The 23049-nt window shown below is 37.7% G+C and overlaps 2 protein-coding genes across 3 annotated transcripts; both read left to right on the top strand.

Moving 5' to 3' along the window:
• Positions 1–12: 12 nt before the first annotated feature.
• ticrr (TopBP1-interacting, checkpoint, and replication regulator) lies at positions 13–11035 on the top strand. 2 transcript variants are annotated; one of them, XM_046859632.1, is made up of 23 exons: positions 13–254; positions 613–1727; positions 1819–2062; positions 2155–2387; positions 2543–2753; positions 3217–3352; positions 3511–3638; positions 3770–3961; positions 4052–4197; positions 4306–4406; positions 4509–4596; positions 4685–4767; positions 4857–5084; positions 5164–5251; positions 5342–5417; positions 5516–5650; positions 5822–5912; positions 6027–6085; positions 6177–6311; positions 6432–6574; positions 7545–9549; positions 9959–10087; positions 10363–11035. In XM_046859632.1, the coding sequence occupies exons 2-23, from the start codon at positions 1044–1046 to the stop codon at positions 10491–10493; spliced, it is 5466 nt and encodes a 1821-aa protein (XP_046715588.1). In that variant the 5' UTR covers positions 13–254; positions 613–1043; the 3' UTR covers positions 10494–11035. The 2 variants fall into 2 exon arrangements, with proteins under 2 accessions (XP_046715588.1, XP_046715587.1); XM_046859631.1 differs by having other exon boundaries at positions 1816–2062.
• A 1984-nt stretch (positions 11036–13019) lies between these two features.
• rfwd3 (ring finger and WD repeat domain 3) lies at positions 13020–22873 on the top strand. Its single transcript, XM_046858559.1, has 13 exons — positions 13020–13206; positions 13950–14161; positions 14835–15076; positions 15371–15429; positions 15511–15723; positions 15920–16011; positions 16119–16233; positions 16867–17089; positions 17172–17322; positions 17702–17878; positions 20532–20746; positions 21445–21659; positions 21753–22873. Exons 2-13 carry the CDS (start codon positions 13950–13952, stop codon positions 21921–21923), a joined length of 2085 nt encoding a protein of 694 aa, XP_046714515.1. The 5' UTR covers positions 13020–13206; the 3' UTR covers positions 21924–22873.
• Positions 22874–23049: the final 176 nt, after the last annotated feature.

Below are 23049 nucleotides of genomic sequence, written 5' to 3'. Positions count from 1 at the left end.
TGTGTGTGTGTGTGTGTGTTATTTAATTATTACAAAAAAGTTTGTATATTGACTATGCCGACAACTTTAGTTTATTTTACGCAATCTTTTCTTTCGATTTTCATCTCTTCTGGGATTCAACTGTTTACATTTGCTCCTCACAATTATACAAAGCACTTAAAAAACGTGATTTGCTTGTGACGGTTTATTTCAAGGAAAAAAAAAATTTATCATCTTTATCATAAACTGTATCATCACCTTTTTCTTCTATTCGGGTATGTTTTTTTCATGTGGTGGTTTTACCGTTGTTCATGTACAGTATTCAAATCGTGAATGTTGAATGAATGCATTAATTTTATTCTGCGCAATGATAAAAAAAAATAAATAAATAAAAACCTCACCCTTTTTGTTTGTCTGGATGGTCAAGTTCTCAAAATAAATATCATAAATATTACATTAGATACATAATGTAATAATATATCATTATATAAATATAATGTTTTTAGTAATCAATAACATTATAATAAATATAAATATTGCCTATACAAAAGACATACCAACGCGTCATAATAATGTGTATGGGTTTTTAAAAAAGAAATTTGATTGATTGATGTTACTCTCGTCCAATCACAGGCGGAGAAATGGATGACGCATGTAGACCGCTACAGCCAATGACAGCTCGAGTTTGGAAAGTCAACTGTGAAGCGCCAAGTGTTTGAGCTCGGAGAATAGAAGAAAATGGCGATGTGTACTCTGTTGTAGTTGGTACTTTTAATGTTAATATTTTATACATAGTCCATGGTTTTCACTTATTGAGGACGTTGGAAAATCGTTTATTAGACATTGTGTGATTCTTTATATAGAGTTAGTTTGGGGTTTGTTCCTCCACTGTGCTAACTATATCATCATTTTTGATGTTGCTAATGGAGCAAGTTACCTAGCTATCTAAGTAAACAGCCATGCAGTCTCCACTTTTATACGTGTTTTATCGAGCCAGGCTTATTGTGTAGATATTATTATTAATACTACAGTTGACAAATTAGAAAGTATTTCTTACCGAATGAATGATGGCCGCTCATAACGTTGTTTTTGCTATCGATGTCGACTCTCGTGCTGAAACGCTCAGCCTTCAGACAGACGTGTACCTCAGTCACGTAAAGCAGTGGATACTGAAGGTTCTGCTTTCACTGGGCAGTAAGTATGGTTTCGAGAACGTGCGATGGGGCTACAAGTTTTTCCATTCAAGAAGTGTAAAAAGTGCAAGTCTTATACCAAGAGGCACTGATTTCAAAGAACTGCAAGAGAAAGCGTTCAGCGATTTTGAAGACGAACTGATCCAAAAAGTTGGTGGCAGTCAGAAGTCTTCTGATATTCAGCACAGATTGCGATGTCCGAGTCCAGCGATGTGTGTGCAGAACACATTAAAGGAGACTCTCCTGGACTTCCAGTGGGACAGACCAGACATCACTTCTCCCACGAAACTCTCATTACGACCCAGAAGGTCAACTAGGAACACAACAAATATTCCCATGGCAGATGAGGATGTCTCATGCCAAGGAGAAAATGTTGTGTTTCTTGTCTCGGAGTGTCCATATTCCAGTAGAGAGGTGTTGGAGTTCTTGCAGCTGCGCAGCGGAAACTCTGGTGGTCAAAAGGATTTGCATGAGCTTATTCTACCAAAGGGTCTGATAGACATGCTGATTTATCGGAAAGTTGTCCTGCACTGGGCCGATTGCAGGTCTTTTCAGGTTTGTTTAAACCTTTTTGATAATGCACAATTTCAACTACTTAAACAATTCAAACACATATTGTAGGTAATACCAAACACTCTGTCAGCAGGTTGATGATCAGGCTGATGACCTCACTGGCTTGACGACCATAATGGAGGCACTGCAGCTTGTAGCTGGAAAAGTGATCCCTGTATTCGCCCTGGGTATTACCCCAAAGCATAAAGTTCCTAACTCAAGCACTAGGGACAAGCTTGCCTTTCCAACTGGCTCAAGAACAGGATATGTTTTGTCTTCTGAAAAGACTTACAAGCGAGCTTTCCCAGCTTTCACAGGGACCCTTTGCTGGGGTGCAGGTGATAAATGTTGCCCCGGAAAATTCTTTTATGACATCGTTATGAGTTTCATATACTTTAGCTTTGACACTGCTGTTCTCCTGTTTTGCAAGATGAGGACAAACAGACCTGCAGTGTTTCAATGGAGCCTATGGCATGCAGACAAAGGTGTCTGTGCGCTCCTGTAGAGGTGACTCTTAGATGTGTGTTACGTGGCCTGGACACCTCCTGTCTCAGACAGTCAGCTTCAGAGTGCTGGGTCCTCTCTTGTCCACAAAAACCACAGCAAGACCAAGTTGCGTTTCAAAGTCTCTTCAATGAGCTTTCCGTTTTAGCTTCTGACATGGTAACATTAATTTTCTACATCTAAGCTACTATAAACAAAATAAAATAAAAACAAGATATAGCATGACTTTATTGCATAGTTAATTAGGATACAAAATATACAGGGTTTTTTGTTGTTTTTTTAACTGAATGTTTGTTTATTTTGTGTTCGTACAGTTAGCTGAGGTCAGTGAAGGAGGGCAGGTCCACTCTGCAGTACTGTCAGTATTGTCCTCTAATCTGGCTCTTCTGACAGTTCTCAACAGTATCGAAGCTCTGAGTGCATGCCTCGTTCCCTCAGAAACTGGAGACCTTCTTGACACCTCAGAGCTACCGGACATTGTCAGTAGTGTTCTCAAGGACGTCATGAAAGACGATGATACCTCAGGTATGTACGTCATGTTTTTACTGACAAAAACAGACTGGATTGAGATGTTTGTTGTTGCCATGCTTTGCCTCCAACAGCAATAGTGGCTTCTTTCACATGGTTTGAATCGACCCCAGTGCATACACCCTCTGTTCATTTAATTAGAAGGCACGAACCAAAATGACCTAAAACGGGTGGTCTCTGCTTCCAAGAAAATGAGCTCGATTTATTTTCATGAGGTTTATTTTTTTTTTATTTATTTGGTCTGTGTAGTGTGAGACAACACTGGTCTAATATGTAGAAAAAAAGGAGCAGAACAAATTCCACCCAGGCTATGCAAACAGACTGATAGTTTACATGGGTTGTCTTGTTTACACACAGTATATCTCATTTCAAGAATTATGTTCTATGGAAAGGAGAGCATTATTTAAAAATATTAATTAAAATGCTTTTTGAAATGCCATTTGCAATATGCATTCCCCAGAACAACCAATTCAGATTCCTGAGTGGGCAACTCAAGAGCTTCAGCAGCAGACTAATCACACAGCAGAGCTTACAGAGGGCTGGTTTCCTCTATCTGACCATTCTGGGATTAGTTGCCATTTGATGGAGTCAATGAGGTATTTTTTTTTTTATTTGTTATTATTCTCATAATACTAAAAGTCACAATTTCCATTTCATTATTGGCAGTTGCTGGTTGTTGTTTTTTTCATTTAGGAATAATACAATTAATAATTAATATTAAGCCATGTGCCACTCTTGGTGTTATCCCCTGTAGGCTTCTGCATGCTGCTCCAGAGGAACAAGAACAAACAGATGATGATACTCAGGAGCTGACAAACAGCCTGGCAGAGCTCTATAAAAACAATAAAGTTGGTCCCAGCAGTGGCTTGAAAGGGAAAAAAAGTTAGTATATCCCTGATTTGCTATTGACATTATTTTCCTTTTGAGCCATTGTATTACAATTCATTTTGACATGTAATATTTGTAAAGGGCTTACAATACTTTTGATTGTTTGCTAATGATCTGTTCCAAAGGAGGTACTCAGCGTACACCAGTTCGCCAGAAGATGAAGACTATGAGTCGCTCTTTGCAGATGTTGAATGTTGCACGCATTAATGCAAAAGTACAAAAGAGTCAGACAGAAGCAGATTCTTCCATCACCGCCAAAGGCACAGAGAAGAGAGGCAAGAGAAGCTCCAGTGAAAGGACCAGACCAGGTCCCCTGCGTGAGTAATATGAATTTTAGTTTAACCATTGCTTTATGTGTGTTTACAGATGACCAGAATTTACTGATCTCCATATTTACTGTATCATAGATTTTAAAAATGAAGAGGAACTGCTTTCCCATCTGAGCCTGAGATATCAACAGGCTGTGGAGGATAAGAGTGTCACTCTTGTCACTCAAGTGCAGGATCTGCTTTCAGTGGTGGAAAGTTTCGTGAAAAGTAACGTCACTACCGGGGTGAGCAAGACCTATATTAAGTAGATTGTCTAGAGAGAGTTTTCACTAATCAGCTTTAGTGAAACCGTTTGCAGTTGTTGACCCTTTATTTTTGCTCTCCTTCTGTAGGCTTCATTCATAAATATAATCAAGAAGCACCTCTTAAGAAGCACCCAGTCTATTCGTCAGCTCTATGAAAGTAATGAAGATGCTGAGAGTAAAATTAGAGAGTATGTATTGATCTTTTTTGTTAACATCAACAAATGAATTATTATGGCTGTTTAGAAGAGTGTAATAATAATTGTTGTTGATTACAAATTTTCACTTGTTAGTTGTCAGCTACAAGTTGTCCTCAGACTTGAGCTGTGTAAACCGCTTTCTTCACCTGATCAAGATCATGTGGAGGAGATGGTGGAGGAGGTAAGAACTCATCAAGATTATTGTAATAATTATTATTATAGAACATCATCATCAAACTCTAATGAGTTTCCACTGGTCTTTGTCTTAGGTTGCTGGAATGCTACGTGTGATATCTCTCACAAAGGATCCTGTTTACCTTTCAAAGTTCATGCAGGAGGAGGTCATACCATTGTAAGTACTTGAACTTCAATACAGATTGTGAAGTTGTAATTTTAAGATGATTCTTTTGTAATTAGAGGTACTGTGTGCATATGTTATAGGTACCTGACTGGCATACCTAAGGTCCTGGCAGATGTCTACCACAGTCTTGGCACTCAGCTGCCTGAAATACTTGTTGCAGTTCTGCCTTCTGATTTCTTTAGTGATGACTCCATGGCAAAGGAAAGTGTCTCTGTAAGTCCTTCACAAGTGTCAGCAACACAGAGCCTAGTCTCCAGTGTCGGAGATCGGCTTGAAGAGTTACGCAATCGCTCAGCTAAAAAGAGAAGGTGGGTAACGAACACAGAGGATATTATATTTAAATGTTTGACAGAATGATTATATAAGTCACTGTTTGTTTGCTTTTAGAACCAGCATGCTTACACGTCATAAGAGTATGACTGAGGCCTCCCAAAACCTTCGGCAAATAGAGATGCCCAGAAAATCCACAAGACAAGTGAGTATAGGTTATTTTTTATGTTTTTGATTTAGTTATGTCTGTGGAAAAATCGCTGCCATTGCTTTTTTTTTTTTTTTGTCATGACAGGCTAAGCCAAAGGAATGTGTTCCTGCAGAGAAGTGCAATGTAGGAGGCCAACCAACTCAAAAACAAACAGTTCAAGGCATGTAATCTAAGATCCTTCCTTGCTTTAAGTACAATGTTTTGTCATGTAGCAGATTATGTCATACTTTTCTGTAAACAATCAACAATGTTTTTCAGAAGTGACAAAGGTGCGGAGAAACCTTTTCAACCAAGAGACAATGTCTACCTCAAAGAAAACAAAAATGCCTCGGAGCCAGTCTGTATCAGCAGTAGATGTAATAAAGAAAAGGAAGCGGTCACAGATGGAAGATGGTAATAAAACTTTGCTCTTTTTATTTTCAAATGAGTATGATATGACTTAATACTTGATTTCATTTTGCCTTGACTTAATAGTGTCATACCCCACTTTTTTTTTTTTAGTTTTTTTTAGAATGAAGCTTTTTTTTTTTTTTTTTTTGCATTATTATTTATTTTTAATTGCAGGACCACACAATTTATTAACAAAAAAAGTATCTGAGACCCCCCTTCATAAGCAGGTATCAAATCGTCTGTTACATAGACAGAGAAATAGCAGGTAAGTCCCACAAACTAAGCAGTGATAATTTTTATCATGCCATTTAAAACACGATTATTTAATTATTATTTCAACTCAAAATGGTGAATAATTTGCGTATGATTTCTTTGTCAGGAATTCAGGTGACACTGATCTGATCATTGTTGAGGAGTCTCCAGTTAAACCTGCTACGGGTCAGTTACTTTTATTTATTATAAATGTAAATGTTAAAAGAAATATATAGTTAAGATTGTTCTATTCATATCTTGACATTGTTTTTGCTAGATTTGAGGAGAAGTCCTAGAATTAAAAAACTTGAAAGGAGACATTCCAGTGTCTTTTATTCAAGCTCACAACCACGGTCCCGAAATTTGGACAGAGCACTGTCCTCTTCACAGGTCCCAGTCTCGGATAGCAAAGGTGCACATGAACACATTGCCTTGTTGTTCCACTCTTATTGGGACAGTAATATGTATAATAGATAAATATAGATCTTTAACCTGTAAGACCTTAATATACTAGTGGATTTTGTGCTTGTAGGTGGTATTAATATTAAAGCGGTTAAGTCACCAATGAGACTTCTTTTTGGTGCGGCCGTGTCGCCCGCTCGCCCTTCCACATCCAGATCGACCATTAGAAACACCAAAGTTGATCGGCTTGAATCTACAGAGTCTGTCTTTGAGGTAATAAACCTGTCAGCATCACACACGGGGCTCTGTACAGATTTAGTTTAATGTATATAAACAAATTGTTTGATATTACATGTAGTGAATATTTTAAAGACATTTAAGGTTTTTGTTTCTGCACTTTGTCCATTCAGATTAAAGGTCAACCAATTAATCGGTTTTGGAGATCAGCAAAAAACAACTAATAGTTTTCCAGAGTTTTGTCTGCGCTGGACCGGCTGATAATGGTTCGAGAGTAGCCTTTAGAGGCGAATCACTCGCGCCATTTGCTGTTTTTCTTGAAACACAAGCTTCATTTAATCTTAGCTCACTTAGCTTAACTAAAGTTAACAGATAAAATGAAAATTATCTTAACTTCAAAATGTATTTGTAAATGTTAAAAATAACAAACGAACCATGATCAATACTTCGAAAGCATTTATTAACTTCAATTAATGTTACAAATGGAATGTTAGTTTAAAAGTTATCATTTCACATAAAATGGTCATGCTTTAATGGTCATCTTTTAATGTCTTCACAAAGGCCAGAGCATTGAAATTACATTTACTTTTATTTTTATTTTTTTCTTTGTAATATTTTGCATGTAACTTTTCCATGGAGTGTTTTTAATGCAGTATCCATTCTAAAAACTATTTACGATGAATCAGTTATCGATAAGTAACATCCAACCTAGCTATCGGTAATATCCATTGGTCAACCTCTAATTCGGACCCTACAAGCTATAAGACTTTAGATTAGAAAACTATATCTACAATATATTAACAATAAATAATACAATTGCAGTGGTGATTTCCAGACTCATGTTAAGAACTATAGTTATACACAATGCATGCTTAGATATATTGGTACATTGAAAGCCTTTTTAAATAAACAAAAATTTACTTTTATAAAGAATATAATAGTGATGTTTATTACAAATCCCTAAATGTTTATTCATACAATTCATGTTTTTTTTTTTTCTCCACAGAACTGCAATAAAACTCCACGAAAATCTCCATACAAACAGCTGGCTTCTTCGTTTGGGAGCAGAACTCCCAGGACCCCCACTTCTTCCACCAAAGGTCAAAACTGTTTCTTCCCTAAGAGCCCAGGCTGTGCTGTTGGAGAACACAGCATGGTCCTTAAAGGAAGTCCATCTAGATCTCCTGCATCAAAATGCTTAGTGCTAGAAACACCAAAGAAAAGCCCACTAAAAGGCATTCTTAAAACCCCTGTGAAAAGCTTTATGGAATGTGGCTCCCCTTCTGGCCCCATTGTTAGAAGTCCCAACGTGAAAACCCCAAGGAAAAGTGTAACTTGGTCTCCATCTCCATGGAAAGGATTGCCAGAACAACACTTTAAAGTCCCAGATTCTCCAGTTGCCTCCATAAGATATTCCCCAAGATTGATCACACCAAGCAAACTTGGCCGAGATCAAGGTGGTATTTTCAAAACTCCTGAGAAATCAAGTCAACACAAAAGCAATGTGTCCCCTAAAACATCACTAAGTGTGCCTGAGGTTAGAAGACATGTTGCCACTGAAGAACCAGAGCTGAGTCAGAGGTCAGAGAAAACTAGAAGAACATTACAATTGCAGGGGAAAGATGACCCACAGAGTCCAAATAATATTTTTTATGATCATCAATCACCACCAACACCAGGAATAAAAACACCTATTAAAAGCCCTGGACCAACTCACACAATGTGCACTCGTTCTGGAAGAACACCTCCTAAACATTCAGCTACTCAGCCTCTTGACAAAGCTAAAGGCTTAAGCGATAAAATTTCGCTTCAAAAAGAGGGTTCACCAGAATCAACTCTTAGATCACCATCATCTGGCAGCGATTCATCTGGTAGCACAAATCATCCAAATACTTTGTCAGATGAGACTGAGCATAACCAGGCAGTACATCATACCACAACAAAAGGCATTGATGGACAGAATGAAAGCTTTCAGATGATGGAGGAGGCATCTTCTTCAGACACGCAACAGCTTGATTCATCACAGTTCAGTGCTACTTCTACAGAAGAGAGCATTGATATTGCAGAAGCCTCTGTAGTGAAGACTGAATTAACCGGTGGTATTAAGATGAACATTTCCTTCTCACGGAAGCCATCTAAATCCTCAGAGGTTTTTGAATTCACAGGCACACCAGCATTTCCTGCCAAAATCAAGCAAGCGTGTAGTAGATACGGCTTTCGTCAGACTCCAGATCGACAACAAAGAAAGGCAGCAGCGCGGCTTGGATATTCACCTGGGTTTCCAGTGTTCTCTCATCCACAAGCCTCGGGAACACCTGTGCATCGAGAGAAGCAGCCTGTTGAATCAAATCCTCTTACTTATCAAGTAGAACTGGAAATGCAGGCATCAGGTTTGCCTAAGCTTAAGTTCAAGCGTACTGACTCTTTTAATTCTGGCGAAACATCTGATGCAACTAAAGGGCTGGTTTCACATATAAATAGCAAGCCTTTAAGAGTTGATAGCCCACTAACACATTGTTCAAAGCATCGAGAACCTAGCTGTATATCTCCACCTCATTGCACACCTGGGAAAGGAAGTGTCCAGAAATATATATGCCAGTCAATTACTCCTACAAGGCTGCTTACAAATAGCCCTTCTCCTCTGGGTGCTGGGGAACACGTGCCTTGGACACCGTCTCCTCAGAGCCTAGGAAGGTCAACACCAGAGAACTTCAGGACTTGGCCTCGCAAGAAAAGGGCAAGGACGGGATTGCTGGGGACCAAGGAGAGCAAGGAAGGGGCTGACATCTTGGAAGACCCAGAACTTGATGGTGTGTTCAGACTGCCAGGGGCAGAAGAACCTAAGGAGTTAAGGGATGTGCCTGCTTTTAAGTACACAGGTATTCCATCCAAACTTTGTTCTTCAGAGGAGAAGGACTGGACAGAATCTGTGGTCCCTAACTGTGACAAAAGAGACAATATGAAATGCAGTGAGTTATCATGGATAAGTGGGACAGGAACTTTTGGCTCAGGTAAGACTTGAACCACACATCTCTTATTAGTATAGACAGATAGATAGAGGGGGGACAAGAAGTAGTTTGACACTGAGGGGGTTATGTTGAATGTGCCAATGAATATCGGGCTAAAAGTACAGAATTTCAGCTTTAATTTTAAGGGTCAGAAATAATTGGACAATTGGTGGCTCAGCTTTTTTTTAGGCCATATATAGATATATAGATATAATTATAATTATATAATTATACTTACAAGTAACTAGACAAAAGACCTTCAGTTGACATTTGCATCTAAAATCTGTTTGCTGTTAACTTCAAGTATTTAGTCCAAAGAGCTGTTAAATGATCAAATTATCATTGTTAGTAGAATTACCAATTGTTCCCTACCTGTTGTCTATATGGACCATGTGGGTGATTGTTTTTACAGTGGTCACCCCTCCACACTCCAAAGTGAAGAAACCGGTTTCTGCTAGTGGAATTTTTGCTCTCACACAGTCACCCCTTTTATACAAAGGGAAAAAGGCCTCTGTTACCATGGAAACCACACAATCTGACGGTGAGATGATTCTACCAGGAACACATGATATAAAGAAGATTTGTACTTAAACAGTCACTGTCTAAATATTAACATTAGAAAGAGACAAATACTTAATATTTCATTTAAAGTGCTATGGCAGGATATGTCTTAATTCTTTTTTTTCACAATTTGCAGGATGTTTAGCACTTAAATCTTGTCATACTAAACCTTTTAAAAAATATATATTCGTTACATTTTATTATCTGGGACATTTTTACATTCATCTAACTTGCATTTTTGTGATCTTCTCACAGAATCAAGTGGAAACTCAGAGCAGTATGGTAGTAAAGGCATGCACACGTTTAATGTCTCACCTCTTAGCCAACCACGGAAGCGCCAGTCTTGTGGTAGGACATACAGCCGGAAGAGACTGCTGGATCAATAAGGTTTTGACGAACCTTAATACTGTTGTTGTTGCTGTCTTTTATTTATGTATTTCTGTTTCATTGTTGTGTGTATCTGTTTTTATTCTCTTATGTGGACTTTAGAATTTTATGCACTATTGTATATATTTAAAATTATGTGAAAAATCTACAAATAGTCCGATATCTTTTTTTTTTTTGTTGTTGTTGTCTATGGTCCAATTTTTTTCATTTTTTTTCTTTTCAGTCGGTAAATTGTTGAACATTTTCTGCAATTAAATTCTCTTCTACTTCCTATGATGAATTTCATGCATTTTAGCATAGATCTTAATGAGAAATTTTAAACTAAAAAAATAATTATTGATAAATGCAGACAAAGGAAACGCCATGTTCATGTAGTAGAGCAGTGGTGCCATTTTTACACTCTATCTGGGTTTGTAGAAAAAAGTAATTGCAAAACATGTTGCACTTTTACTTTCACACACCTGGTATTTGTTCTGTAATAAACTGTGAAATATTTGTAAATGTGAAACAAATTATTTTAATAAAGATTATGTTCTTAAGAGTTTTTGGATTATCATGATAGAAAAATGTTGCAACAAATATTCAGTTTTGTTTTTTTACATTCAAAGTTCTATGATGTCTTCTGAAACCGCAAGATCCAACTGTTTAGTTTTACATAACTTTTATAATGTGGCCATCTACTGGACATACATTGAACTGCAGCAGGATGTATTTGTTTTTGTTATTAAATGTTGGTCTGAAGTTTTTTTATATAATAATGGAGATATGAGAACTGATTTCAATTATTATTATCTTATTTATTAAAATAAGTCACTCATTATGGTCTAATTTATGAGTTAATATAATCAACAGATTCGATTTATGCCCCTTAGGAGAAATATATTGTTCAGGTGCAGTCAATACACCTTACCATCACCTATGCTGCAGTTTCAGATGCCTTTACCCCACAGGATGTAAGCCTTCTTCATTTCGCAAACGCTCCAATGGTTTAAAGGTGCCCTTGGCTTTTTTCCCCTCAGTAAGTAGGTTCATAATTCTTGCTCATGTTCAAGATGCACCACAGTAGGATCTATGGTGGCTTCTAGAATACAGTGGCCATAAAATGTGTCAGGAGGCACATCCTATCATAAACAAGTGTTCTGGACTGAAAGGCTTTTTTTTTTTTTTTTTTTGCAGCATTTACCCATTAACACTTATTAAAACAGTCTGGGTTTTTTATTGTTTATCATCTTTTAAATTTTCCAGATTTGTTTTGTACAAGTATAAAAACAAATATAAAAATTGACCAAGGCATTTTTTTACAGCAAAACATATTCGAATGGAGCTCACCAAACTAGGGCCTGCAGGCCAAAGATGAGAAGAGGTAAAATAAGGTGGAAGAAAAAGGCAATTTGGAAAAACTTTTGAAAAATAATAAGCAGCTTCATGTCTCTCATTAGAGGTCACTGATTATGCGTAGAACTCTATTGCACCAAACAGTCGATTGTTTCTTGGGAATTTAATAAACTAAGAAGATTAATTAATTGTAATGTTTTGTATTCTTCATTTTATGAAATCATAAATGGAAAGAAAAAAAAAAAAACATTTAGATGGAGGCCTATATGTGAAGTGTTTGTTTATGTAATTTGGCATCTTGTGTGTGTGTGTGTATGTATATATATATATATATATATCTGCAAAGAATCACACTGACTGATGTTTTTGTGGGGGGTTTTCTTGTAGATGAAAGAGATGAAGGTGTTTGGAGTCCAGTCCAGTTTTTGTTGGTCTGGAAGTTCTCATCATCATCATCATCATCCCTGACTCTTGGAGCAGCATGAAAGTGGAAGAGGATTAAGAGGCTGATGGAAGACCTAATGGACAAAGCACAGACCATGACTCGCAGCAACTCAACAACTGTCAGGAGAAGGATGGCTAGGTGTGAACAATTTAATTATTTATTTATTGTTTATTTTCTGTCTTGCAGGAATCAGTTTGAGACTTTGAGGATCAGTTTGAGAGGATGAGGATTGTGGGTGGGCTTCCCAGAGAAGCTTCCAACTTCCAAAATACATACGGTGTGAACAGTACTTTGTGCTGAACACCCAGTGTCTAGTAAATTGAGTATCATTGGTGTTGGAATGAGACCAGATGCACATTTCTCTGAAACTTGCAAACCCTTTACTCTTTAAATGTAAAATTAAACAGTTTATAATTGACTGAATGCCAGTATTTAACATTAAACTCTATTGTGCAATAAATTGTTTTGTTCCTCTTTTTACTGTACGTTTCACTCAGCTAAGGCTGAAGATTTAGAGTCGTGTTTTCTATTGATTTATGTATTTATTTACTTTTCAATATGATGAACTCGTAAATAAAAAAAACTATGGCGTCTTCGATTTTCATACCAGTGTCCTATAATGCTACATTTACTTTCGGCCCATAGCTTTCAGGCAAGTTTGATTTTTGGCTCTTCGTGAGGAAAAGTTTGTGCACCCCTGTGTATTAATTGGCTCGTGGTACACGTGAGTAGAGAAAGGCGGGCCTGCAGCTTGGCGCGGGCATTTGGATATCAATACAACCTTCTCTAAGTGGCGTGAAAGCGACCTACATGTTATTATTTCTAACAAGAATCGGTTATTGCCGTATTATCACAGTTATCATAAAATCAGAGTTGATCGGTTTATGGATGATGGTTGATTAATGTAAAACGAGGGTTAATACATCGATAAGGTAAGGATTATATTATGCATTTGCTAACTCCAGCTCGGCTAGTTGGCCTGATCTGTATTTTCATATCCTAGCCGGTACAATGTGCTCTTTATTATTAAATATTAGCGTGACAGAAATGTCTCCATGACCATAAATCTGTATAACAGGCTCTGTTCGAGCTAATTAACACTCAGACTGCTAGTTCATTGTTTTTATTTGGGCAACAGTACTTTGATGTTTAGCTAGCAATCTGATGCTTCTGCTCTCCAGTTGCTATGCACCCACTAATACGTTGTTGATTGTTTTTGCTAGACTAAAGGTAAAAAAGACAAATTTAGGCAAATCGATATATGTTACTCATTTCTTAGCCAGACAATTTACCCGACTTATTTGCTCCAGCGTCCTGAAGTAGCTAAGGCACTTCAGGCTAAATAGCTAACGTTATTTCAGAACGGTTCCCCATCTAGTGTGATGGTATTAAAAGCCTGGTATTTTGTCTCCTTTAGACTGGAAATCCATGCATTCCATGAAAGCTAACTGAAGCTGTGACAATTGAGAGAAGCACACGTTTGCTGTTCTAGACTGTTCCTTTAGCTGGTTATGTTAGCATACTACTGTTAGCTAGTGTGATGTTAGGCACATGAAGGTTTGTCATATGCATACAGTGATCTAGACTAGGAAATACACAACACAAGCTCTATATGCTCTACCCCTTTTGCTGGTTGTCTATTTTTTGTGTGTAATTTGTTGTTTTTATGGTGTAGATGGAAGATATGGAGGTGGAAGCGCATTTTGGAGCTGCAAGTCCAGTTGGTTCTGTTGGTCTTGAAGTTCCCATTATCATCCCCGACTCTGGGAGTAGTACAGAAGTGGAAGAGGATGAAGAGGCTAATGGAAGACCTGAAAGACAAAGCACCGCTCCGATTAACAGGCCACGGGTCATAGCAACTCAAATTGTCAGGAGAAGGAGGGCTAGGTGTGTTGTCTGCAAGGAATCACATACACACAATTAGTCTGAGACTTGCAGGAAGGGGATTATGGATGGGGTTCCCAAAGGAGCTTCTCACTTCCAAAATGAGTGCGGTATAATGCCGAGTTGAGCAGGAATGTGTAGTGAGTGTCATTGGTGTTGGAATAAGTCCGGATCAATATTTCACAAAAGCTTGCAAATCCTTGACTCTTAAATGTAAAATAAAGCAATTTGAAATTAATTTATCAGAATCAGTTAAGTTTATAACATTTTTAAGTGCATTTATGGGCCATCTCAAGCATTACAAAACAGTTAAATGCCCACCTGGTGTGAAGATTTGGGGGATGGTTCATGATCGTCATTGAATAAAAAGAAAAACAGCACAAATCTGTACAAAATTGCGAAAAATTATCCTGATCTACAATGTAACTGAATTGTTCTTTCATGAATACTAACATCTTCTATTAGTTCTTAGTACACTTTGGTTTGATGTCGGTAACTCTTTGTTTAATGTATGAGTTCAGTTTGCTTGTGAAGAATGTTAGCAGACGCTTACGCGAACATCTTTGCATGCCTGTGTGGCCAGATTCAGCAAAATTTTAAATATGTAAATAAGGAGATATTTATTTATAATAAGCTATTTTTGTTTTGATTGATTGTACCTGAATCTCTGTTACAGAGCAGGGCTTCGGTTCCAGTACTCCACACAGACTACACATTTGAACAGAGGCCCTTTGGACTTTTTACTTAGGGTGTCAGCAGGAAGTGACACAGACCCCCTCTCGGGTAGCACAGATGAAGTTAGCGATTCTGAGGAGGAAAGACACAATAGAGGGACCTCAGGTTCGATACCTGTGCCAGATGTTTCAGCAATATTAAACTCCAGCCAGCCTACTCCTGTTCAACAGTCCAGTGCATCAGGTAGACCTTTATCTGCCACACTCTTGTGCTCCCTTTTGCATAGGCTATTTACATGTTATTACATCCTCTCGATTTAGATCATTTCAGTTTCGATTCATTCAAAAATATAAGGAACATTTCTAACAGTCAGAAACAGGGTAACTTTAAAGTTTAGTGGTGTGAAGGATTTCAGTTGATCCTATAGTTACTCTGGTTGTGCTTTCTCAGACATAGGTTTGCATTAAAAGATTGTTAAATTGTCTCTTTTTTGCTCAAGTCTTGGTTTGAAACAGAAAGGGTTTGTCTTTAACACAGTGCCTGCTGTTTCTGCTGAAGCCGAGAGAGCCGAACCACAAGTACAGCCTGAGGTTGAGGTAAGTCATATCAAGTGTGCAAAGACCCAGACACTTTGGATATTGCGCTATAATGATTTCTCATTGTCCTTTCCCACAAAGCCTGTTGTGGCACCCTCAGAAGTCAATAAAAGCGCTTCTCTCTCGACTGCTGGAGCTGAGAATGAAGAAGGAGAGGGAGAGACCTGCTCTATATGTTTCGAACCTTGGACCACATCTGGTGAACACCGACTGGCCACGTTGCGTTGTGGCCACTTGTTTGGCTTCACCTGTATTGACCGCTGGCTGAAGGGCCAAGGAGCAAAATGCCCACAGGTTAGTGCCTCATTAAAGTAAAGGGGACAAAGAGGTTGCCTGATGAATATAGATGACTATACTTTTTTTATTATTTTCTTTTTATATGTACTATACTTCAGTGATTTTACTAGTGTTTATGGCATAACTATTGTTTTGAAACACTCACAAATATGCTTAACTGTGCAATGAAACTTTTTGCTCTGTTGTCCCTCAGTGTAATAAGAAAGCCAAGCGAGCTGATATAGTCCTGTTGTATGCACATAAACTCAGAGCAGTGGACAATACAGAGCAGGAGAGTTTAAAGAGGTATTGCAATTTGGAATTAATGTAGATTAACTAGAGTTAAGTGTAAATTTAGTTTATTTTTTTTATTTGGTGTTGATGAAATTATTGAGAGGTGTGTTTGTGTGTAGATCTTTGGAGCAGGAGCAGAGTTTGCGGAGGAAAGCAGAGCTGGAAGCTGCTCAGTGTCGTCTTCAGTTACAGGTTGTAACAGACGAATGTGGGAAACTCCGCAAAGAGGTTCAGGTATAAGCTGCACACACACTCGCTTTGCAGGCTTTGCAGATGATCACGTGACACTGAAATCACTGTAAATATTTAGAATTTTGTACAGTCAACCCCCAATAATTCGCGGTTCAGAACTCGCAGCTCCGACTCGCAGGAAAATTTGCAGGTTCTCATTTGGAACCTAACTAACAGCGAGATGCAAATTATTTTAAAATTCACTGGAATCCGCAGCGGGACCGGATGTTCAGTAACATTAGGAATAATATGTTTAAAATGTCTAATTATTTACTATGTTATCAAACTGTTTTTTTTTTTTTTTTTTTTTTACTAACAAATTTCATAAAACTTTTTTTAAACACAACATTGTATTAAAGTCACAATGTCTAACTTGATTCACTAAGGTACCATAGGGGCTGCGTCCAAAATTCACGGATTTTTGGAAGTTCAGGGGACCACTGTATTTCTATTTTTCTTTTTTTTTGTTGAATATGCCAAGCAAATGATGCCATGAACAAAATGTGCTATTATTTTATACTCTAATTTATTTTTCAAGTTTGTATACACATACCATGTTTATTCCACTGCCCTATGTTTTCTGAAGGGTTTTTTAATTCTTTTTTTCGTCCCCCCCCCCCCTTTAAATCTGTGCAGGAGTTAAGGAGGTTAATGGCACAGACTCCTTCCAGCTCAACTCAGTCTCAGTCCTCTATACTGTCTTTATCTCAGAGACTCGAATCCTCAAGCAGGGGAAGTTTTGTTTTCTCCAAGGCTGTCCTTGTTTCTCAGGCTGGTGGGTGTCGTGTCATGTCATACTGTGAGCCGCTCAGTTGCCTTTTGGCTTCTCAACCCTCTCCTCATGCCTCGCTGGTCCCTGGTGAGTATATACAGTTCACTTTTTTTTTCTTTCTCATCACACAGTATGACCTTTTCCTCACTGTATATTTCCTGTGTCTCAGGCTTTGGGGTGAAAAAAATCAGCACTGTGAATCTGAAAGCCAGCCATTATGTTCCCATCCACATTAAACAGATCAGGGGCCTTGCCTTCAACAGACAACAAGATGGCCTACTGCTTTCTGCTGCCTTTGATAATACGATCAAACTCACCAGGTATGATACTCATTTCCTTATTCCCATAGGCCATATGATGCTCCATATTCAACCAGTACAGCAGCAGTAATGTGCTTGCAAGCTCTGTCTCTCAGAGCAGTCATTAATGATAGTTATATTAGGGCTGTCTAGTTACAGGTAATTGAATGACTGGAACAGCATGACCCTACTACCAAGGACACATACAAGATTGTTCACAAATATATTCTATACATTGTAATATATACAATTTATGACACAAATGCATTTAGTATTTGATCAAATACAATTCTGTCACATGTTTAATCCCCCTGTAGTGAACCAAGCACAGTCACTGTGCTCCATTTTTTGGTAAGTCACTTCTTTTGTAGTCTTTTAATGCTGCAATGTTTCTCCGCAGCTTGTTTACCAACACTGTGGTACAGGCCTACAACACTGGCAAACCCGTGTGGAGCTGCTGTTGGTGTCACGACAACAACAACTACATTTATGCCGGTTTGAGCAACGGATCAGTGCGGGTGTATGACACAAGGGACACAAGCACTCATGTGCAGGAGCTGGCACCTTTACGTTCCAGGTACAGATACAGGGCTGGTGTAGCAGCTGCCAATTATTTGTTGCATTGTTGGGTTCTAGGTACAGTGGAACCTCGGGTTACGAACGCCCCGGCATACGTATAATTCAGGTTACGAATCGCAGTTCATCAAAATTTTTGCCCCTGGTTACGAACAATATATCGGGATACGAACATCGCTCACCAAAAAATCGCAGGCAAGTTGGTTGTTTTTGCTCTATTCACGCAGCTCATCACATCAGTTAGCGTCCTGTGTCCCTAGCGAGAGCATCATGTTACTTATCTGCTTTAACTTTTCCCGGCAGCAGCGTAACAACTCGTTAGTTGATGCTCGTGGAATGATGAGATGGACAACATTAGCCGATGCATAACCACTTTACTTGTTTTTATGAAGATAGATTAGCAGGGTTACAGTCTTTTCCGAAGTACAATACCCATAATGAATTTCACTCTGGACTTCAATACCAACTGATAGTAGCCTTAAAGAAACAGCTCTCATTTTCCCTCTAATGCAACAATTGTCTCAGCGTTCGTGTTAATAACACTGTCTTTAATATTCTATAATATAATATATAATAATATATAAATAACATAATATAATAAGATTCTCCTTCCAAACAATAACTCTCCCTCCTCCCCCTTCTACAAACGTCGTCTCCTGCAGCGAGTCTTCTCAAAGGGAAAGTACCCGGTAAAGATGTTTTTCTCTTTTGTATGTTTTTATGTGGTATGATTTTAATATAACATGTTAAAAGTAAATAATATTAGTGAATATTGGCTTTATTTTTATTTAATTAATATTTTTGGTTGTCCAGAACGACCATCAAGTTTCTGTTCATTATTATGGGGAAATTTGTATCGGGATACGAACTTTTCAGGTTACGAATAAAGTACCGGAACGAATTAAATTCGTAACCCGAGGTTCCACTGTATTTACAAATCATTGTAACATGTGCACGTTACATGATATACCTTGCAAATCAGCATTTAGAATTGCTTTTGGAGCTAGACTGATGCACTGCTCACTGATGCACATAGTGCGTGTAACCATTGTTAATTTTCACTTATTTGTATTCTCAATCCATTAAAAAAGAAAAAACTTATTATAGGCTTCACATTTTGAATAACCTATTATAAAACAAAAATGCAGCAAAACTAGGGGTGTAACGATACACTCGCTCACAATTCGATACATATCTCGTATGTTCACAAAATCACTATTTTTAACAAAAACAGTAAATAGAAGAGTGGATTTAAATAAATTTATTTTCAAAACATATATAAATTTTTTTTTTTTTTTTTTAAATAAATACAATTTAAGAGACAAAATTCAAAACAAAACTGTTATTGAAGCATGTTTAACAAAACAGCTTTAGGCTTTGTTTAGGTTACTTACGTTATTTTGCTTGCATCTACATTTTCATCTAACGATTAGTATTGCAGACATACCTGTATCTGGTTTAATTTGTTCTTCAAATGGGGAAACCTCCACATTGATAAGGACATAGTGGGACAATGATCTAAATCGGTGGTCCAAGGCAGTACTCTGTAGAAGATAATCCAGATGTACCTATGTGTATCTGCCTGAGACGTTTTGGAGGGTGGCTGTCTTCATGTTAGCTATAGTTGTGGAGTTCTTCTTATCCAGTGTATCATAAAATCATAGATTTTAAAGTCAGAATGACTGACACGGTGGCAATCGTTTTATTAAACCTTTTTCAGAGGTTTAAGTAGGTTTACTGTTTCTCTGGCATCACTAATGTCGGCGCTATCAATGTCGCCTTTATAGCCGGTAACGCATATCTATTGAGCTGTCCCACTATGTAGTAACATCCATAATAAGCTAATGTGATGCGATCTCGAGCATCTTTTGCTCTGCCGCAAAAACATCTGTCACTGCAGTGAAGGAAAGCCACGACTTTTCTCACTCGACCAAGCAATCAACCAATACTGGGAACATTCAATCCTGCTTGGGAAGGAACCTTGCTTCTCTTGCTGCCAACTCCATGTTGCGTGCAATGTCAGTAACGACACTAACGCTATGATGAGCCCTTTTAAACTCGTGTATAGCCGCTATTCAAACTTTTGTTACAATTTCAGCTGCATTCATTTTGCCCTGCTACTGTTCAGGTCAAGCAATTTCTCTGAATGCACATGCGACGCTGTTGGCAAGCAGATCACGTGTATGCAGTTCAACCAATAGCGTAAAACTGTGTATTTACATCCTGAAATGCTGTCAAATTTTTAAGCTGTCAAATTTCTGTCCTATAGTCATTACATAAAGATAATTGACAATTAATTTCAAGCTGGTATATGGTGAGGCCTAGTTGTATGTAACTGTTACAGCGTATTTTATTATATTCTCACTTGTTTTCTTTAAATGCACATATTGTAATGCATTTCAATATCCAAATTTAGGTTTTGGAATTGTTGCACCACTCTGGCCTTGAACGTGACATTTTAAAATATTTCAAAATGTTCCAGGATTCTGGAGTATAGTCAGTAATTGTGTGGTTTGTTATTGAGTCAGGATTGTGTCCTTACAACCTACTTTTGCTTTGATTTATCCCAAGTGCTGAAGTTCCTTCATTTACTACATCTTTTATTCATTACTTATAAGTTTTGTTTAAGTTGTTTCTGGTTGTTTTATGCACAGTTGTCCAGTGGTATCCCTGTCCTACCTCCCCCGTGCTGCCTCCAGTGTGTTTCCCTCTGGGGGCATCATTGCTGGTTCCCTTGAAGGAGGTTGTTTCTGGGAGCAGGTGGATGGAACCAATTATCGCCAGCACATGCTGCCTTTAGAGTCTGGAGGCTGCACAGACATTCAGGTGGAACCTGAAAGCAGACATTGTCTGGTCACCTACAGACCAGGTGAGCATTTAGGGATAAAGTATTATTTAGGCTCTTTGGACTATGGGTTTGTTTGTACTATATTTGCAATTATTAATTTTTAGGCCTGAAAACAATATTTGTGGTTTATTTTGTGCACTATTAGACACTGGTCTTATCCAAAAACGAGTGTCCCCAGTACCAGTGTAATATTGATTGTTATTCTATAATCAAAATAATCCAAGACTTTTCAGGGTTTTACTGAATAAGCTTGAAAATTTCCATTTAATGAAATTATTAAATGCAGCACTGTGAGAATGTGACCTGAATCCTAAAATGTCTTATGTAAACATTGTATTCTTAGACCATGATCGCCTTTTTTTACCACGTAGATTGAGTATAGCAGGAATCGAAGTGTACATGTTTAGTATATTTTCAGGAACACCTTGAACCACTAGGGGGTATTCTAAGTGTCCTTTTTTTGTAGTTAGTGCAATTATAATTGTAATATTAATAACCATTGTCTTAAGGAATATTGATGTGTTAGATCTCTGATGAGCAGGTAGGAGTCAGTAGTGGTAAGGGGAGATGAAGGTTCACCATGCATTATCTCAGAGACTCTGGGTCACTGTACATTTTACTATTCTTGCTAAACAGCCACTAATATTTAGAAGCAACAAGTGTTTCAGGACTAGAATTGGGAAATACTAGACTAAAGACTACATGCTGTTGACTTCCAGGTCGCACCAACCCATCTTTGCGATGTGTTCTGATGGAGCTTAACCGAAGTCCTCATCAGGATGCTGCCCAGGCTCCTGTCTGCTCCTGTTCTCCCGTCCAGACTTTTACTGCTGGTTCATCGTCCAAGTTGCTCACCAAAAACGCAGTGTTTAAAAGTCCTGCTAAAAATTCCACTCTGGTGTGTGCAGGAGATGAGGGCTCTAATTCTACCATGGTGTGTAAAAAGTTAAGTTTTGCACAGTTTTAGTAAGTGGTATTTGTATTGAACTTTAATGTACATCTTGTGTTTTTTTGTTTTTTATTTTAGGTGTGGGATGCTAGTAGTGGAGCCTTGCTTCAGAAACTTCCTGCAGACCTACCAGTAATGGACATCTGCCCTTTTGAGACAAACCAAGAACACTACCTGGCTTCTCTAACAGAGAAGATTATTAAGATCTATAAATGGGAACAGAGTGGCTTAGATAGAGCGAGTTTTTGATTGCAGCTTCTGTGGTGGTTGCTGGACCTTGTGAGGACCCTGTGGTCTAATTTTACTTGTCATGACATTTGACTGAAATCAGGTGAATGTCTTCAAAGCATATTTTTTATGATGAAAGGATTATAAAGGCAGGGCATGCAAGTTACTGTATTCAATTTTCATACCCAGAAAATACCCTGTGTAATATTTTCCATTAATTATCAACTTTTGCTTTGAGTTCATAAACAGTTTATAAAAAGCATCACTCAGTCATATGACATTATTGCACTTTGAAAATACATAAAAAAAATATCGTCTTTCAAGTGTTGTTTTTAGTTCCATACTCTTGTCACATTGGTCCCGTTTCAACATGATGCATCATTTAAAAATACGACAAAAAGAAATGCCTCTTATTTTCCTGTGTCTGTGAATATGTGGTGAATATATGTAAATCTGTTTTTGTTTTTTTTTGTTTGTTTGTTTGTTTTAAACTGTTCTCTAATTGTACTTCTTAATAAATATATAACATTTTATTGCAGTTTAATTTTTATTTCTATTTATGGCATTTCTTTTCTTCATCAACTAAAAACAATTAGTATTGTGTATTTTGCTTTTTTCAGGCAAATAATCTTTAACCAAACATCTCAAACCTGGTCAAGTAAACCTGGTAAGGTTTGTATAGTAGAAGGTAGGAAAAGGTTTCAGGAAGGAGTTTGTGTTCTATTGAAATGAAATATTTTCTACTTTACAGAATTTGCAATATGTAAAATATGATTGGGATTGACTTGGTCCAATCTGTAGAGAAGGTGAGGGGCGATCTTGGTGTGATGTAGTCTACATGCATGCCCCCAACACTAAATATAGGAATCATAATTCTGTATACTGTTTTGACTCCTGGAAGAGTTTTTTTCACAGAGTGTGATTACCAAAAACATTGAAATGGGAAAATAAAAATTGTGTGTATATGTTAAGTATGTTGTAGAGGTACCACAACACACACCTCGAGGAGATTGGAGGTGGCATGCTACTTATTATGGTTAGAAGTTTGAGTGTTATGAAAACTGTAAAGTGTTGAATCAGTTGAAGGGCTGTCATTATTTTGTCTAAATCCATCAAAATTTTTGGGTCTATGTCTTAATGTATTTAT

This window comes from Silurus meridionalis, chromosome 10 (genome assembly GCF_014805685.1).
Source record: "Silurus meridionalis isolate SWU-2019-XX chromosome 10, ASM1480568v1, whole genome shotgun sequence".
Classification (NCBI taxonomy): Eukaryota; Metazoa; Chordata; class Actinopteri; order Siluriformes; family Siluridae; genus Silurus; species Silurus meridionalis.
This window is presented reverse-complemented; position numbering and strand designations above follow the sequence as displayed.

What these genes read in the sequence shown, in the direction of transcription:
- rfwd3 (XM_046858559.1), top strand. Translation starts at nt 13,950, where the DNA reads ATGGAAGATATGGAGGTGGAAGCGCATTTTGGAGCTGCAAGTCCAGTT. An exon ending in AACTCCGCAAAGAGGTTCAG is followed by an intron (nt 16,234 to 16,866) that starts GTATAAGCTGCA and finishes AAATCTGTGCAG; the next exon opens with GAGTTAAGGAGGTTAATGGC. An exon ending in CTGGCACCTTTACGTTCCAG is followed by an intron (nt 17,879 to 20,531) that starts GTACAGATACAG and finishes TTTTATGCACAG; the next exon opens with TTGTCCAGTGGTATCCCTGT.
- ticrr (XM_046859631.1), top strand. Translation starts at nt 1,044, where the DNA reads ATGATGGCCGCTCATAACGTTGTTTTTGCTATCGATGTCGACTCTCGT. An exon ending in CGCTCAGCTAAAAAGAGAAG is followed by an intron (nt 5,085 to 5,163) that starts GTGGGTAACGAA and finishes GTTTGCTTTTAG; the next exon opens with AACCAGCATGCTTACACGTC. An exon ending in CATAGACAGAGAAATAGCAG is followed by an intron (nt 5,913 to 6,026) that starts GTAAGTCCCACA and finishes TTTCTTTGTCAG; the next exon opens with GAATTCAGGTGACACTGATC.